The sequence below is a fragment of the Dendrobates tinctorius genome, unplaced genomic scaffold, assembly GCF_039654945.1.
Source record: "Dendrobates tinctorius isolate UK_male_01 unplaced genomic scaffold, ASM3965494v1 ptg000038l, whole genome shotgun sequence".
Lineage (NCBI taxonomy): Eukaryota > Metazoa > Chordata > Amphibia > Anura > Dendrobatidae > Dendrobates > Dendrobates tinctorius.
The window spans coordinates 27,712,013-27,731,038 of NW_027361706.1; the positions used below are offsets into that span (position 1 = coordinate 27,712,013).

Consider the following 19,026-nt stretch of genomic DNA (forward strand, 5'->3'; position numbering starts at 1 on the left):
ATTCGATTTCCAGGTAGTCCCCCAGGACCGCACCCTTATTTCCCATCCCTTATGGTTTTAGGCTTGAACAGGATGGATCTTCCTACAGGTCGTCCTTCCATCAAGTCGCCCATAGCTCGAGATTGAGCTGAAGGATGTTGAAATGTTAATCTTGCATAGGAATTCTTGTGGCTCGTACAGTCCATGTGCATCCATCATTCAGTGGTACTGTGAAAAACACTGGAGCGGCCTTATAACCTCTCTGTGATCCTGACCCATCATGGGTCATGGAAAGACTACCTCCTGGTGTGCTGTCCTGGAAATCAAATTACCGGTACGGTAGGTCTTATTCCCTTTTTTTGTGTTCACATTTTTGGCAATTTTTTTCTATATCACACTCACAATTAAAAAAAAAAAAAAAATAGAAACCTTATAGAGTTCACATCTGCCAGTGAGGCTTTTGAAGACTCTTAAAGTTCTGTTGTTTCAGGAAACTTACATGTACATTAGCCTCAATGCACAGACTCTGACCCTATCTTTTGTATTGAAGCGTCTAATGAGCATGTGCACAAGTCATGATGAAGGGCGGAGGGGCAGGCTCAGCTGTGACATCGCCTCTTATGATTGGTGGATCCTTGATCAGCTGTCTGTGGTGTTATCAATCAGTGTGATCCTACCTCTGCTGATTAGGAAGCTGCTGTAAACTCTTCTAGAAAGGGCAGGAAGTATGAGTGTAAAATATCCTATTGGCCAGGATGAAAATTGCAAGATAACTATTTTTTTTTTCTTTTTTAATAAAGATTGTAGTATGAAAGAAAAATATTTCCAATATAAAAAAAAAAATCCTGTTAGCATATAATATCTGATTTAAACAATAGGCATTTTCTGATTGCGTATTGTGACCTACACATGTTCTGAGGGTATTCTTACTAAGGCAGTTTCATACAGCACTTGCAGGAAACCTCTGTAGGGAGGATTTCTATGTAGCCGCACAGTGATGTATGTTGCGCCTATATTATCGAGCTAAATGTATGTTTTAACAGTGTGCAGAATACCACAAATACTCCCGTTGTTTCATAATAGCTAGCAGCAGCACATGGATCTTCTTATGGCTTTATTTCCACTAATCGGCTTGTGTGAATACCCAAGACACCTCAGCTTAGACGCCCATTGACATCCCCTTAATTAGTTTTGATAAAATCATAGTTTTCTCTGCTACAGATCTAGCAGTGCTCTGAATGCTGAGCTCTGTATGACCCCGCCCACACCACTGATTGACAGCTTTCTGCCTATGCAATTTGTGGTGGGTGCGGGGTTATTCAGAGCTCATAAATATGGAGGACTACATGGCAGCAGGTTTACTAGTCCTCTAGTGATAATCTCCTGCTTATAAAACTGGTATTTTCAGTAAAACTACAGCAGGCAGCCCAGTAAGTGATACATCGCTGGAATCAGAATTTTTCTTTATATTATGCCGCTCTCAGATTAGGTAGCAAAAAACAGCAACCGTTTCTATTTAAGTAAATGTAAGTTTCACATAGTTTCTGCCCTCAAGATGAAACCTGCACAGTAAGTGATGTGTGTGCACTGTAGTGTTCTGTGATGCATGGGGAGCCTCTACTCGCGAAATATCATTGCTTTTAATGACTTTAGGCAGGTAACATTGTTTGATATAATAATTTTCCACTATTTGTATCATTATTGATAACTGTAACATAGATTACTTATTCTTATTGCATGATCTGCAGTATCCAGAAGGAATTAAGAAGTACGATTACATCCCAGGCTTTGCAATACGAGGCCTCCACTATGATATACAGAAGGTAAGGACTTTTTTCGGGTATGCGACTTTTCTGAGAACTGCTGTCACGTAGCGCATGTTATGGTACATCCCCTATCCTAGAAGGAATATTAGAAATGATGAAAACGTTTTTCTTTTTTTGCTTTGTCGCTATTTTTTGAGACTTGTGTAACATTTTCTTTTTTCAGGATCTGGGGCTGGGTGACGGCATATTTTTTTTTTTTGCGCCCTGAGCTGATGTTTTTTCTGATACCATTTTGGGGTAGATACGATGTTTTGATTGCCTCTTATTGCATTTTGTGTAGTTCTGGTGTTATTGACTTTTTTTTTTTTTTGAGCCACTTAGCGATTGGATTAATTTATTTTATATTTTGATGGATCTGACTTTTACGAACATCAGCTACACCAATTATTTGCATTCTTCTTTGTATAATTTTTAATGGGGGTGATTTGAACTTTTGTGGGTTTTTTTTTCTTATTTTAGAAAACTTTCTTTTTATTTCACTCTTTACTGTATTTGTTAGTCACAAGAGGGTCGTAATGACAGGCATAGGGGTCATCAGCAGACACGGCTCCCCATCGGCACGCTGGTATAACATCACAGGCGCGCCAGTGGGAGTGTGAAACAACGCCCCCCCCCCCCCGTCAGCGAGTGTTAAATGCCTCTGTCAGAGATTGACAGCGGAATCAACAGGTTAAAAGCCATGATTATAAGCACATGACTATTGACTAAATCAGCCGTGATGTGCAGTGAAAGATGCAGGCTCAGTGTGTGAGCCCGCAGCAAAGGCAGGGACACGACATATGATGTAAGTTTACGTCATATGTTGTGAAGGGGTTAAAGGAAATCTTTCAGCATTTTTTTTTTTTTTTAAGAAATTTTGAGAGCAGCAGGATGTAGGGGCAGAGACCCTGATTCCAGCGATGTGTCACTTAATGGGCTGCTTGGTGTAGTTTGGATAAATTCACAGTTTTCTCTGCTGTAGATGTTCTCTGAATGCTGAGCTGTATTTAACCCTGCCCACTCCCCTGATTGGTAGCCTGCTGATGGTGTGGAGAGTACACAGGAAGCTGCCAATCAGTCCGGGGATGGGGTTACACAGATTGGCTGGACTGCCTGGCACATGACACCTAGTCCACTAGTAATCTCTTTCTCATGCCTCACTGGTTGTACTGAAACTGAAGCAAGTTGCTGAACAAGTGACACATTCTTGGAATCAGGTTCTCTGCCCCTACATTTTGCCGTTCTTTGGTTACGTTGCAAGAACCTGCTAACATAATCCCTTTAAATGTGAGTTAAAATAGTGATCTTGCTTTTAATATTGCCCTTAGGAATCCTTAAAGCTAGAAAAAGAAAATGTAGGCTTGTTCATACCTTTTATTTCTGTTTGTGATTGAAACTGAGATACAATACAAGATCCATCACTGGAGAGACCCTGCCTGTGCCTTACGTACCCCACTGGTATAATAGTGCCCGCCATGTTCTGTGGTGGTCTCTGTAGCTCCTATACGAAGAATAGCATTGCTGCATATAGCGCTGCTCATAGCTTGAAATTTGTCAGATTCTGCGTCGGGAAGTTGACACTTGTGATCTTGGTTACCAAAACCGCCGAAAATTCCTGTGTGATTGCATTAACCACAATGTCCCTCTTTCTCCATTTCACATAATCCAGAAAGATGTGGCATCCTTACACCGCAGAGCTCCTAAGGGGTCCTGATGCCTTCCTGTGACTTGGAGATTACACCGACCACTACTGTCTTTTTTTTTTTTTTTTTTCTGCCACGCAGAGCAAAATAGCATTTAATTAAAGCTTTCATTAATAATACATTGTGCAAAAGAAAGCTTATTCATTATAGAAAAATATTACATCCATGTGTGATATATTGCCACAGAATCTGCTGATGAAGATTGATGCTTTCCATTATATCCAGCTGGGTACTGCATACAGGTAATGCGACTTTCACCCACATTACAGTGCTTTATTTAACCACAGTTCGAGCCCGGAACACTTGTCCCAGTTCATAAATATGCGTGTGTGTGTATGTATTTATAATATATATATATATATATATATATATATATATATATATATATATATATATATAATATATATATATATAATTAGTCTCTATGGAAGGAGCTATGAAAAAAATTCTTTTTTTCGTAATACTGGGCCAATTTTTTTTTTTTCTTTACTGATTTTAGGGGGAAAATCTAAAAAAAAGTATGTGTCTGTCTGTTATTCCGATTTTTTTTTTTAATGACCACAAAGGACTTTTTAGATTACATGTTAAATTGTGTCTTTGTTTCTGTAACATTAGTATATTTATTGAACACTTTTTTTTTGTTCTTTTTGATGGTTGGGGCTAGAAACAGTCATTCAGACTCACTGTGTCATTTTGTTTTATTTATTTTTCCTGCTTTTCTTAACTACAAGGTTGCAGTTACTTTGTGACTACAGACTTGTGAGTCCTCACACCGTGCACACTGTACACTGTGAGGATTCTCCGGGGCTGGGAACTGCAGTCGTGACCAGAAGTATGTGACATGCAAACTCCCAACCACATTCCAACTAGACTTTTTCTGGCTCCACCCAATACAACCGAGGCTGTAGAAAGTCGGGAGTATGCATATCGGGCTCCAGAGTCCACAGCTGAGCAGATCTGGTCCAGCTGAGACGCAGCAGCTCCTGCTCCATCCCAGCACTCTGTGATCACATGATTGGCGAGGACAGGAGCAGGAACACTGTTTCCTCTTCCAGTACTGTGTACTCCTGTTAATCACGATGTATACAGCGGGGGTCTTGTGGTCTATGACAGACGGTTCTCAGCTCCTGCAGCTGCACGATCTCCATGCAACTGCTGACCTTGTATTGGCGCTCCAAAACCTCATGTGGATCCAAATGTCTCAATGGAAAATACTCCCTTTTAAAGGGAATTATGATAGACTTTGCATTTCTTGATTATCTAGTTAAAGGGAATCTGTCACCTGGTATTTGCTATCTAATTGGAGGACAGCATGGGGTAGGGTGAAAATGCCGCGCTCGACAACGTGTCACTTATCATGCCTGGGGCGCTGTCTGAAGAGGGACACCGTAAAGCTGCCTGCGGTTTGAGAGGTCTCCCTGGTGGTCGCATTTTGCCGATCCCCTGACTCTCTTTCGCGAATACAATTGAAGCCCTGACGTCAGCAGCGTGATCAGGTCATGTAATTAGGCTGCAGACATCACTCGCCAGCACGCAAACAAGATTGGTAGTAAGTGCCCAAGTGGAGCTGAAAGTAATCTAATTCACCGCACACTCAAAGGGGTTTCCTGCAAATAAGTGTCCATTTTATTATGGACAAAATATGTGGGAGCCAAACAAGAATATATAGCATAAAGTAGAAGCGATATAAATACGACGTTTCAGCTCAGTCCGAGCCTTTATCACTTTATCGCTGTAAATAAAAAGAAATACATCAGAAAACATACAAAAGAAGAAGAAAGAAATATACAACACCATAAAAAAATCAAGATTATCCCAGTGTATCACAATAATAAAACATATAAACATATAAACATTATGATGATACATGGAAAACATGGCTATACAAAAAAGAAGCCTAGTAAACTAGCACCATACTGAGTTGAATGGGAGAGAAGGGATTACCTGAATCCAGAGTCAGATCTTTGCATAAGGTGCACAGGGAAGAATAGAACTCCCAAGAAAATAGCCCAAGAAAGGTGGCTGAAAGGAATTGTCAAAATCATGGTTAGTTGATTCATATGTGCAACTATCCTAATGTCCTAATAATAAAAAGTTCTGTTGCAGGCCATCTGTATACAGTGTATAAGGGGGATATGGTGAGTTGCTATGGTATAGTTGCGCCGTCCTTATAATGGGCAGTATATTGTTACAACTCAGGATATGTAGATAAGATGGCTATATATGGTTAAATAATAACGCTGCTCAATAGGACAACATGAGAGCTGTCCACAGTGTATTTAACCGGCAGTATATTGGGCAATATATTGTTGTAACCCAGGATATGCAGAAAAGACATTAGGTGCAGACACAGTATGGTGAGTGGGAAGATGTGTACAGACACAGTATGGTGACTGGGAGATGGGTGCAGACACAGTATGGGGATTGAAAGGGGGAATGTATGCTGACACAGTATGGGGAGCAAGGGAGGTCATGGGTGCAGGCACAGTATGGTGAGTGGAGAAATGGGTTCATACACCTTATAGTGAATGGGGGGATGGTGCAGACACAGTATGGTGAGCGGCAGGATGGATTTGGGCACAGTATGAGGAGCCGGAGGGGAATGTATGCAGACACAGTATGCAGAGCGAGAATAATGGGATGGCACAGTTTGGAGAGTCGGGGGGGGGGGGAGGAGAAGCGTGGGGAGGTGACATGGAGAGCGAGGGAGTGATTATATATGTGTAGATTATATGGTTATCAGGGGGGACGTGAGAGGGAAATGTGTGAGGAGTCTATTATGGGGAACAGTGTGAGGAGACAGTATGGGGGAGAAAAGTGTAAGTTGGCACAGAATAGAGATTGAGTAATGTGTGTAGGGGGGGTTGCATGGGGGGCAGTGTAAGGGCACAGCCAGGAGCGGACAGTAAGCCAATGAGGGAGCAGTGTGGAGGGCACGTACCATAAGAGGGGTAGTGTGTGAATTTTTGCCCCTGGTGCCAGAAAACCTAGCAACTCCTCAAATCAAGCGGTGTGCTCTTGTTTACTTATAAGGAAGAGTTTATCACCAGGAGATTATCATCGCAAATGTGCATCCGACTGCCAGTCCAACTCCGCCCCCTCCTGTGATAATCAGCTCACTGTCTATAGACAGTGTACATATAGAGCCTGGTGGGGGCGGGGTTAGATTTCTCAGCTCTGCCGCATTGCCAAAGGTATAAATTTTGATTGTATCAGAACTGCGACACTCAGTAAATTAAGTGATACATCGTTGGATTCAGGGTCTCTGTCCCTACATCATGATGCTCATAGATGAGGTATCAAAAACCTGGTGACAGATTCCCTTTAAATGGCTTTGTCTGGTGTCAGATTGCCCTCTATGGTATCTGGAGTGAAGGTGTAATCTAATCTTTGTAGTTACTGCAGAAGGTTCATTTTGAAATCCTTTGTCCCTATTAATTGTATCTGGGATTCTGACTGTGAGACGGCTTGCTTTATTTGCAGGCACTGAGCACTTACATGGATTTCTTACCTTTTACAAAGCTGCTCAGTCTCCTATAAACCAAAATCTGCTTCTTGTTTGTTTTCTGTCGGGGAACCGTCCCGCAGCCTGTGACCGGCGGACTCTGTGCCAGCAGCAGCCTTCAGTCGTCCTCCAATTCCCTAGTTATTAGTGGATTATTTCACCCTTCATTTCCTCTGTGAAGAATGACCTAATTTTATTCTTTTTTTTTTTCTCTTAGAGGACTGAAGCCCGTCCCAGATAATGAAGTGATTGATTTATATGGTGGCACCCCGCATATTCCACTTATGGAGATGAGCGACTTCTATGGGAAGGTAACCATTCTTCTCTCCAGATCTCTACATTGATTGCTTCCATGTAATGTTAAAAACGGTCACCCCCATAACTAATCCAGAAATCTTTCTTTTTCTGTTAGCCCAAAAGTTAACAATTATAAGAAAGCCACTCCGTCAGTGTTAGCTATTCACATCCATTCTATTATTTATTCCACCTACTAATAAATATCATTAACTTTTTTGCAATTGAGTTTAAGGGATCCTATCACTGGACAGGTGCCTGAATGCAATGTGAAGCCCCCTTACCGGCCACAGCTTTACTTCTGTTTGATTAAGTAGCTAAAATCTATGAATCGGGGATGCTGTTTAAACGTGTAAGCAATGGATGCTAATGTCTCATTATTGGCTATTGAGGATTTAAGGGAGGGGGGGTGGAGGGAGGGAAATGGGGGATTGGTTTTATAATGTTTGTAAACATGACAATTCTCCTTTCCTGACACAATTGTGTGCAATGTCATTTTGAATCTTGTTAATAAAAATTATCTGATTTAAAAAAAATCTATGAATCGGTTTGAGCATTTGCCGCCATGATACAATGGTGTTTATCTATTCTAGGGTCCAACAATGAAGCAGTTCATGGATATTTTCTCTCTACCGGAGATGACTCTCATTTCTTGCGTTACTGATTTCTTCATCACCAATGGGATCGACTTTGACCCAGTTCATCTTTATAAAGATACAACCGTAAGTGTTAGAAACACCGTCCTCTGCTCACTATGTGATATTCTCTGTACGAGAATGTTTACTTACAACTTCATAGTCCCCTTATGGATTGTGTCTTCCTTTGTATGTCTCAAACTTTTGGGAAAAATAAGAGGGCATCTATGAAGTCTACCTACCTCATTATACATGTTTATTATAATTTTTTTTATATATGCATAAATTGTTTACATACATTTCAATGCATTTTTGTAACTCTAAGTCAGCCACCATTAATTGCAGAATACTTGCCTTGAAGGAGTCTGCGAGAGCTCCATTATTTCCTGAGGATGGTGTACAATATTGGAGATTAGACAGATATGGGTATATCGATGGAAGCTGTAATCACTTGTATGTAATTGTGCTTTCCGGTTAGTTTTCAAAATTAGTCTTGTGAAAATGAGGAATAATATAATTTCTGTTATTATACCACTTGCATCCTGCACTTTGTAGCTTTCCCTCTGCACTAGAAGCCTCAGCAGTCTCTGTCTCTCTTTGCTCCTGTCTCTACCCAGCTATTATTCCTCCTACTCTCCATAGGTTTTTTTAGGCAGCAGGCGCAATTGGATCTCTCACTGAGGACACATTTGAGCAGTTTTTAGAATGATCAGTGTAAGAGACAAACAATACCAAATAAGTGGAGGAAAAGGACATTCTCTCTGAAAAAATATATTACAAAGTTTTTTTTTTTTATCTTTAATGAGTAAGAAAACTTTCTAGCTGATTTTTCATACTTAGCGCAGACTTGAATCCTATGCAGACAGATGTGAGTCTGTTTCCTTAGACTTGTAGGCTACAAAACTGTGAGCTCCTGTCTGCTGAGCTGTGCATTTGTAAGCTACAAAACTGCACTCATGTCTGCTGAGCTACGCACTTGTAGGGAACAAAACTGTGCACTTCTGTCTGCTGACCTGCGCACTTGTAGGCTACAAAACTGTACAAGTGCTCAGCTCAGCAAACAGAAGTGCAATCTACAAAAGTGTGAGCTCCTTTCTGCTGAGCCACGCACTTGTGGGCTATAAAAGTGTGCGCTCCTTCATGCTGAGCCGTGCACTTGTAAGCTACAAAACTGTGTGATTCTGTCTACTGAGCTGCACATTTGCAGGCTACAAAACTGCATTCCTGTCTGCTGAGCTGTGCACTTGTATTCTACAAAATAGTGAGCTCCTGTCTGCTCAGCTGCTCACTTGTAGGCTGTAAAACTCTGAGCTCCAGTCTGCTGAGCCGTGCACTTGTAGACTGTAGAACTGTGCAGTCCTTCATGCTGAGCCGAGCACTTGTAGACTGTAGAACTGTGCAGTCCTTCATGCTGAGCCGAGCACTTGTAGGCTATAGAACTGTGCACTCCTTCATGCTGAGCCGAGCACTTGTAGGCTGTAGAACTGCGCACTCCTTCATGCTGAGCCGCACACTTGTAGGCTATAGAACTGTGCACTCCTTCATGCTGAACCGTCCACTTGTAGGCTATAGAACTGTGCAGTCCTTCATGCTGAGCCGCGCACTTGTAGGCTATAGAACTGTGCACTCCTTCATGCTGAGCCGTGCACTTGTAGGCTATAGAACTGTGCACTCCTTCATGCTGAGCCGTGCACTTGTAGGCTATAGAACTGTGCAGTCCTTCATGCTGAGCCGTGCACTTGTAGGCTATAGAACTGTGCAGTCCTTCATGCTGAGCCGCGCACTTGTAGGCTATAGAACTGTGCAGTCCTTCATGCTGAGCCGAGCACTTGTAGGCTATAGAAGTGCGCACTCCTTCATGCTGAGCCGCACACTTTTAGGCTATAGAACTGTGCACTCCTTCATGCTGAGCCGCACACTTGTAGGCTATAGAACTGTGCACTCCTTCAAGCTGAGCCGCGCACTTTTAGGCATCAAAACTGTGTGCTCCTCTCTGCTGAGCCGTGCACTTCTTTGTGGTTTATTACACGATCTCTGGCGATTATACACCGCCATAGCCGAAAGTGTTGGCTTACTTGAAATTGTTCCAGAACTACATGAAGTATTTCTCAGAGAAAATTATTGTAATTACACATGTCTTGTTATACACTTGTTCATTTCCTTTGTGTGTACTAGAACAACACAAAAAAACAGAAAAAAAAAAGCAAATTGGACATAATTTCACACAAAACCCGAAAAATGGGCCAATCACAATTCTTGGTGCACTCAATTTAATATTTGGTTGCACACCCTTTGTAATAAATATCTGTAATCAATTGCTTCCTGTAATCAACAAGTTTCTTACACCTCTCAACTGGAATTTTGGACCACTCTTCTTTTGCAGACTGCTCCAGCTTCATATCTGAAGGCGCCTTCAACCAACAGCAATTTTTTGATCTCTCCCCACAGGTGTTCAATCGGATTTAAATCCGGACTCATTTCTGGCCACTTCAGAGCTCTGTTTTCATCTACTGTATTTCTAGGTGTTTCTTGATGTATGTTTGAGGTCATTGTCCTTCTGGAAGATCCATGACTTAGGACATAAACCCAGCTTTCTGACACTGGACACTACATTGCAACCCAAAATCCTTTTGTAATCTTCAGATTTCATGATGTCTTGCACCCAGTCAAGGCATCCAGTGCCAGAGGCAGCAAAACAAGCCAAAACATATTTGGATCTCCACCATATTTGACTGTAGGTGTTGTGTTCTTTTGTTATAGGCCTCATTCCATTTTCGGGAAAGAGTAGAATGATGTTCTTTACCAAAAAGCTCTATCTTGGTCTCATCTGTCCACAAGACGCTTTCCCAGAAGGATTGTGGTTTACGCGTGTACATTTTGGCAAACTGCAGTCTAGCTTTTTTATACCTCTGTGTCAGCAGTAGGGTCCTCCTGGATATCCTGCCATAGTGTTTTATTCCATTCAAATGTTGACAGATAGTTTGCGCTGACACTGATACACCCTGAGCCTTCAGGACAGCTTGAATTTTTTTGGAACTTGATTGGGACTGCTTATCCACCATCCGGACTGCCCTGCATTGCAACCTTTCATCAATTTTTCTCTGCCGTCCATTCCCAGGGAGATTAGCTACAGCGCCACGGGTTGTAAACTTCTTGATTATGTTGCGCACTGTGGACAAAGGAGCATCAAGATTTCTGGAGATGGATTTGAGATTGGTGGATGGACTTGAGATGGACCTTGAGATTGGTGATATATTTAAACAATTTTGGTTCTCAAGTCCTCTTTCTATTCTCCATGCTACCTGTTACTTGCCACATGCTTGAAACAAAGCTGTTTACCCACAGTTTTAGAAAAGTGCCAACAACTTTATCTGGCCCATTTTGGGGATTTTGTATGAAGTTTTGTCCAATTTACCACTTTCCTCCATTTTTTATGTTACAATACACACAAAGGAAACAAACACTTTCCTCCTGGGTTCCTGCTTGCCAGAGAGCAGCTCGGTGGCACTGAAGCTGGCCGGATCCTGAGCAATTGGGGTATGTTCCTGCGGTCAGCCCAGCTTCAGAGCAGGACTAATGAGGTTGGCTCACCGAACCCTGTTGCTTTATTGCAGTGGTGGCCAGTATCCTAGGTGACAAACCGTAAACATTAAAATTAAAAATCACTTCATACTTTAAAAAAAAAAAAAAAAATCATTCTACTTTTACAAGCACTTTTACCAACATAAGATGATGAGAATAATATTTTTAAATGCATGTATTTGGGGCTAAAAATATTTGCAGTTTAGTATAAGTATTTTGCACTCTTTACCGTCTATAAATTCAGTGTTACGTTTTCTATCGCTGGCTGTAAAATTGAGTTAACTAAGACTCTGTCAGTGAGCTCCTTCTGATAGATGGTTTGTCACTCCTTTTATCTGTTTTTTTTTATTGAGCTCCTCTCAGCTAATTTATGATTAAATGAGTTTAGCTTTCCTTTGATGTGTTCTAAGGTGATAAATCGGCTCAGAGGAGCTCAATAAAGAAAAAAAAAAAGCACAGATAAAAGAGCTATAAACTCTTAAAATGAGCTCACGGACAGATTTTAAGTTAATTTCTTCTGCAGCCAGTAATGATCAGGGGAAAAAACCTTAAAAGCCAAACTGCACATTTTTTTTAGTGAAGCACAATTGCAAAAGTTATTTTTAGCCCCCAAAAATTCAAGTCCTGGTACACTGAATCTTCCTGTTACACATTGTCTAAATCATTACGTTTCTTATATTTAAATAGACAAAATGATTAAAATGGTGATAATGTGTACTCGGGGAACTCCATTGTTTTGTGTTTTTTTTTTTGTGCATAGGATGCAATTCGTGATGTCCATGTTAAAGGAATGATGTATGAATGGATTGAAAAGGACATGGGTAAGTCTGATGGCAGGGCTGATAGTGTCAAAGATTCATAGAATTGTTGAGTTGGAAGGGACCTCCTGAGCCATCTGGTCCAACCCCCTGCTCAAAGCAGGATTCGCTAAATAATCCCAGACCGATATCTGTCCAGCCTCTGTTTGAAGACTTCTATTGAAGGAGAACTCACCACCTCTCGTGGCAGCCTGTGCCACTCATTGATCACTCTAACTGTCAAAAAGTTTTTTCTAATATCTAATCTGTGTCTCCTCCCATTCAGTTTCATCCCATTGCTTCTAGTCTTTCCTTGTGCAAATGAGAATAAAGATGATCCTTCTACAATGTGACAGCCCTTGAGATATTTGTAGACCGCTATTAAGTCTCCTCTCAGTCTTCTCTTTTGCAGGCTAAACATTCCCAAATCCTGCAACATTTCCTCATAAGACAGAGTTTGCAGACCGGTCACCATTCTGGTCGCTCTTTTCTGAACTTGCTCCAGTTTGTTGATGTCTTTTTTAAAATGTGGCGCCCAAAACTGGACACAGTATTCCAGATGAGGTCTGACTAAAGAGGAGTAGAGGGCAATAATGACTTCACTTGATCTAGACTGTATTCTTCTGTTAATACATCCTAGAATTGCATTTGCCTTTTTTGCTGCTGCATCACACTGTTGACTCATATTCAGTCTGTGATCTATTAGTATACCCAAGTCTTTTTTCACATGTGCTGTTGCTTAGCCCTATTCCTCCCATTCTGTATATGATTTTTTCATTTTTATTGCCCAGATGTAGTACTTTGCATTTTTCACTGTTAAAAACCATTCTGTTAGTTGCCGCCCACTGCTCCAGTTTATTTATATCTTTTTGAATCTTCTCTCTCTCTTCTCTAGTATTAGCTATCCCTCCTAGCTTTGTGTCATCAGCAAATTTAATCAGTTTACCCTCAATTCCTTCATCTAAATCGTTGATAAAGATGTTGAACAATACAGGGCCCAGGACAGAGCCCTGTGGTACCCCACTTAAGACATTCTTCCAACTGGATGTGCAGCCATTTACGACCACTCTTTGGGTCCGATCACTAAGCCAGTTATGAATCTACCTAACTGTTGCCTTGTCCATTCCATACTTAGTCATTTTTTCAATAAGGATTGTATGAGAGACTTTGTCAAATGCTTTGCTGAAGTCAAGATATACTATATCTACAGCATTTCCTTGATCCACCCAATCAGTGATACCGTCATAGAAGGAAATTAAGTTAGTCTGACATGACTTATTAGTTAGAAACCCATGCTGACTCTGTTTAATCACTTCATTCTTATCCAGGTATTGACATACATGTTGTTTAATAATTTGTTCAAAGATCTTTCCTGGTATAGAAGTCAGACTCACCGGCCTATAGTTGCCTGGGTCCACCTTCTTCCCCTTTTTGAAGATAGGAACAACATTTGCTCTTCTCCAGTCTTCTGGCACTTCTCCTGTTCTCCAAGAATTTTCAAAGATTATGGAGAGGGGTTGTGAGAGTCACAAGACCTATAATCGCATAAAACAGCTGCAGCAGTCTGCACGAGGTCCAGAGCCATGCCTTGATGAAGTGAGCTGGGACTTGCTCAGGAAACACGTTGGCAATAAAGATACCTTGAATTCTACCACAGCAGCGCAGTCTCTTATTGCACTACCAGCCTTCTCTTTGAAAATATGTGAGAGAGAAAACACACGAAAAAAGTCCCATACAACAATTTTATCACAATTACCAAGATGATTTTATTAGAAATAACAGGAATATAGGAAAAAGGGTGGTATATAAGTCCGTTATGACCATAAATAGCATATGGGCAAAAATACATAGGGTACACCACAGGTAATGGACAAAGGGATATAAAAAATTTATCCATACTCAATACAAGAATTAAATATTCAACATTATCCCACAGTAGTATATAACAACCAGTCAAGGTATGTAGACTAAAAAGACAATTATAGCCAACAAATATGGTGGAACCTGCCACCAAATGAGGATAAATATAGTAATCACACCAAATGAAGTCACTACATAATATTACCTATTAGACTGGTCTGAAGTAAGAGTCCACAAAGAAGTACCCTCCCCGACGTACGTTTCGGCTAAATGGCCTTCATCAAGGTCTTCATCATGCTCTTACTTGCTCTCGCTTGCTCTCTATTGCACTTGCTCTTTCTCACACTCTTGCACTTGCTCTCTTGCGCTCGCTCTCTCTCGCGTTCTCTTGTTCTCTCTCGTGGGCTCTCTCTCTAACTCTCTCTCGCGCTCTCTCTCCAGGATCAGACTATGAACAAGGTTTACTTCCATTCCGTAATATTTAAGACACATTATTCTGCATCGAAACTGTATATTTAAAACAGATATTTTTAATAATGACTTTTTGACGGTGCTTACTTTTATTTAAAGTGTTATTCCCATCTTCATAGATGAACATTTCTGGATACTTATTCAATTTACAGCTTATTAAAATTTGCAGCCATTCTCGAGCTATTAACACTTTTCTTCTTTTGTTTACAACTTGTTTCCCAGGAGACCGACCACCACTTCTGCCTCGCTTGTAAGCACTGTGCTGCAGTTGGCTGGGATTAGGAGATAGCAGCTCACTCCAGCAGTCTTTAGCCAGCTTCAAAACATTGCTAACAAGCTCAGTAAAAAAGAGCCAGTAAGCTCTGTCCATATTCAGCTGTCTAGAAGTGGTGGTCTGTCTCCAAGGGAACGAGCTGTAAACAAAAGAAAAATGATTTAATATTTCAAGAGCGGCTGAAAATTTTACTGAGCAGTAAATTGTAAAATTGCTTGCATTTACAAACGCCGGCCGACTATACCTATTTATGAAGATGGACATGGCCCTACTCCAATATCTGTCTCATAGATTTGTAATGGCGTGTACATGGAGAATTATACCTTCTTTCCCCCATTACTGTGGATAGCTTAATATTGTCGATTCTGGGAAATCCCCTTTAATTTTACTTTTTTTTTTAACAAATGCATTAAAAATGTTTAATTTGTTTATTTCATTATTTCTGCCCCCATTTCCTCTCCTTTCAGAGCACTACATCCTTCACGGGGAGGAAACCTTTGCTGTTCTGAATAGGCTTGTAAAGCACAATAAGAAACTGTTTGTCATCACCAACAGCCCCTTCAGCTTTGTGTAAGAATTTTTGCCTCATTTATTTGTCATTGTTAGGCTAGTTTCACACTAGCGTTTTGGAGCGCAGCGACGGCCTGCGCACGGCCGCCGCTAAGCCCCGCCCCCTGCCGCGCCCCGCCGGTAGCTCCGCCCACCGGCGCATGACGCTGCATGCGCCCTGCGTCCCCTATCTTTATCACAGGGGGCGCAGGCCGTGCGCAGTATGCGTTTGGCGGCGCATGCGTCCTTTTGACGGTGCGCCGACCTGCGCCAAACGCAACCTGCTGCAGTTTGGTTGCGTCGGCGCACCGTCAAAAAGGCGCATGCGCCGCCAAACGCATACTGCGCACGGCCTGTGCCCCCTGTGATAAAGATAGGGGACGCAGGGCGTGTGTAGCGTCATGCACAGGTGGGCGGAGCTACCGGCGGGGGCACGGCAGGGGGCGGGGCTTAGCGGCGGCCGTGTGCAGGCCGTCGCTGCGCTCCAAAACGCTAGTGTGAAACTAGCCTAACATGCATTCACCGAAAAACAAATTTCACTAACTCTGAGACCCAACCAAGTGAGGTGACATCACTAGCAACAGTGAGTTTCCAAAGTACTGATACCTATATTGACAGCACTTTATTAATATTGGCCTTGTCATCAAAGATCTGTTCACACTGCGGCTTTACCCATTTGGCACATACATTATCAAAATTTCCTTCATGTATGTATAGTATTACAGCATTATTCCCATCTTCAACATAAACATTCACGGTCTAAAGTTGTTACCCTTGAAATTGTTCCAGAAAATAAAGGTTTTTTTCCCTGAAATTTATTACAATTACACACGTTTTGTTATACACACATCTATATCCTTTTGTGTATTGGAACAACACCAAAAAAACTGAAAAAAAAAGCTAGTTGGGCTTAATTTCACACAAAACTCCAAAAGTGGGCCGGACAAAATTGTCTGCACCCTGAACTTAATATTTGGTTGCACACTCTTTGGAATAAATAACTGCAATCAATCGCTTCTTGTAACCATCAACAAGCTTCTTACACCTCTCACCTGGTATTTTGGGCCACTCTTCTTTTGCAAACTGCTCCAAGTCTCTCATATGTGAAGGCGCCTTCTCCCAACAGTCATTTTAAGATCTCTCCACAGGTGTTCAATGGGATTTAGATCTGGACTCATTGCTGCCACTTGTGAACTCTCCACTGCTTTGTTTCCATCCATTTCTGGGGGCTTCTTGACATATGCTTGAGGTCATTGTCCTGCTTGAAGACACATGACCTAGGATGCAAACCCAGCTTTCTGACACTGGGCACTACATTGCAACCCAAAACCCTTTGGTAATCTTTGGATTTCATTATGCCTTGCAAACAGTCAAGGCACCCAGTTCCAGAAGCAGCAAAACAACCCCAAAACATCATTGAACCTTCTCCATATTTGACTGTAGGTACTGTGTTCTTTTCTTTGTAGGCATCATTCCATTTTTGCAGTAAACAGTAGAATGATGTGTTTTACCAAAAATCTCTATCTTGGTCTCATCTGTCCACAAGATGCTTACCCAGATGGATTTTAACTTACGTATATTTTGTCAAACTGCAGGCTTAACCTTTTTTTATGTCTGTGTCAGCAGTGGGGTCCTCTTGGGTCTCCTGGCATAGTGTTTCATTCAAATGTCAATGGATAGTTTTCGCTGACACTCATAAACCTGAGCCTGCAGGACAGCTTGAATTTCTTTGGAACTTGATTGGGGCTGCTCATCCACCATCCGGACTCTCCTGCGTTGCAACCTTTTTTCAATTTTTCACTGCTGTCCAGGGAGATTAGCTACAGTGCCATGGGTTGTAAACTTCTTAATTATGTTGCACACCATGGACAAAGTAACATCAAGATCTCTACAGATGGACTTGTAACTTTGAGATTGTTGATATTTTTCAACAATTTTGGTTCTCAACAGGTCTCTTCTGCTCATTCTGGTCTTCTTGCTTAGTGTCGCACACACTGACGCACAATGCAAAGAAAGACTGAGTCATCTTCTCCCATTTTTATCTGGTTTCAGGTGTGATTTTGATATTGCCCACACCTGTTACTTGCCACAGGTGAGTTTGAGCGAGCATCACATACTTGAAATAAAGTTGTTTGCCCACAACTTTGGAAAGGTGCTAACAATTTTGTGTGGCCCATTTTTGGAGTTTTGTGTGAAATTATGTTCAATTTGCCTTTTTTGGATTTTTTTTGTGTTGTTCCAATACACACAAACAAAATAAACATGTATAACAAAATATGTGTAATTGCAAGAATTTTCTAGGGGAAATACTTCATTTTCCAGAACAATTTCAAGGGTGCCAACCCTTTTGGCCATGACTGTATGTTATATCCACAAAATATCTCCTAAATGTGTTATAGACAGAGGTCGCACTGGGCCCATGTGGAGAACTGGCCACTTTTTGGGCACAATGACACTCTTTTGGCATCTCTCGGACCCGTAGGAACCAATAGACATGTTCAGTGCATCAAGTATTTCCCAGCATATATACTGCAAATACAGCCTGACGAGACCTTGAGGTGCAAAAATGTTTGCGGTAATATAAACTTCACTTTATAGTGGCTCTCCAATCTGGCAGATAAATGGACTCCTGCCTATAATGACCACATAAGGGGGAGGGCGTAGTCCTGAATAGACACGAGGCCCTAAATATTATATCTATTACTTCTATGCAGTAGAAGCTTTTAGGATTGGCATGACTGACTCCTTGCAGCTGTAGTTTGTGGGATCCTGCAAAATACAGTGGTTTTGTACACGGCCTTCTTGCAAAATGGAAAATTACTTCTATTATGCTAGATTACTTAGTCTTAGGACTAAAACTTAGACTTGGTACTAAGTGATTACAACTAAGAACATTACTGTATGATCACTGATTTTGCGCCCCACTGATGATCTTGCACACAGAATTATCACTGCATGGTTAGATATGTCACAGAGTCCACTATTGTTTGCTTCCTCTTGTGTTTTTTTCAGAAATAAGGGAATGAAGCACATGGTGGGGAAGAACTGGAGAGATCTGTTTGATGTCATTATAGTTCGTGCCGACAAACCCGCTTTCTTCACTGACCGACGCAAGTATGTGCTGCTCACCGCTCGTTACATCGAAATAAATGGCCACTAACTGCGCAGGATCTACAGAGCAGGATGTGATACGCAGTGTTGTCATCTGTGAAAATATCAATGACCTTTTAGATTTTATAAACTTAATGGGGAACTTTGGTCCTAATTTATTATAGCATTTGCACCTTTTTATCTTTTTTTTTCCTGTTTTTCATTTGCACCTTCTCTTTTTTTTTTTTTTAAATTTATTTTATATGTTCTCTTTTTTTGTTTGCGATTGTAGATAGGGTTTGGGGTTTCCAGATGGTTTTACAGCTTATACATCAGTTTGGTGCAAATGTATGCCAGTCTCCCACTTGAGAGACTTTTACGTATGCCTGTTATTTTGCCATACTTTTTACACCATTTTGCAAAAATTAAAGTAAGGACCCAGAATTGTCAGAATTGAGGCATCTGAAGCGGTTGTTCGTCTC

The 19,026-nt window shown here is 41.3% G+C and overlaps 1 protein-coding gene across 2 annotated transcripts in view; it reads left to right on the top strand.

Annotated features, from left to right (window-relative positions):
* NT5DC2 (5'-nucleotidase domain containing 2) overlaps positions 1–19,026 on the top strand; it is a 79,727-nt gene that overhangs the window by 24,746 nt on the left and 35,955 nt on the right. For both annotated transcript variants that reach the window (XR_012231898.1, XM_073574321.1), the window contains exons 3-9: positions 1,728–1,802; positions 3,674–3,729; positions 7,210–7,303; positions 7,880–8,008; positions 12,264–12,324; positions 15,373–15,475; positions 18,467–18,568. Coding sequence is in view for 1 of the 2 variants with exons in the window: in XM_073574321.1 (XP_073430422.1) it covers positions 1,728–1,802; positions 3,674–3,729; positions 7,210–7,303; positions 7,880–8,008; positions 12,264–12,324; positions 15,373–15,475; positions 18,467–18,568 (620 nt within the window). In the remaining variant the exon portion in view is untranslated. The remainder of the gene's footprint in view (positions 1–1,727; positions 1,803–3,673; positions 3,730–7,209; positions 7,304–7,879; positions 8,009–12,263; positions 12,325–15,372; positions 15,476–18,466; positions 18,569–19,026) is intronic.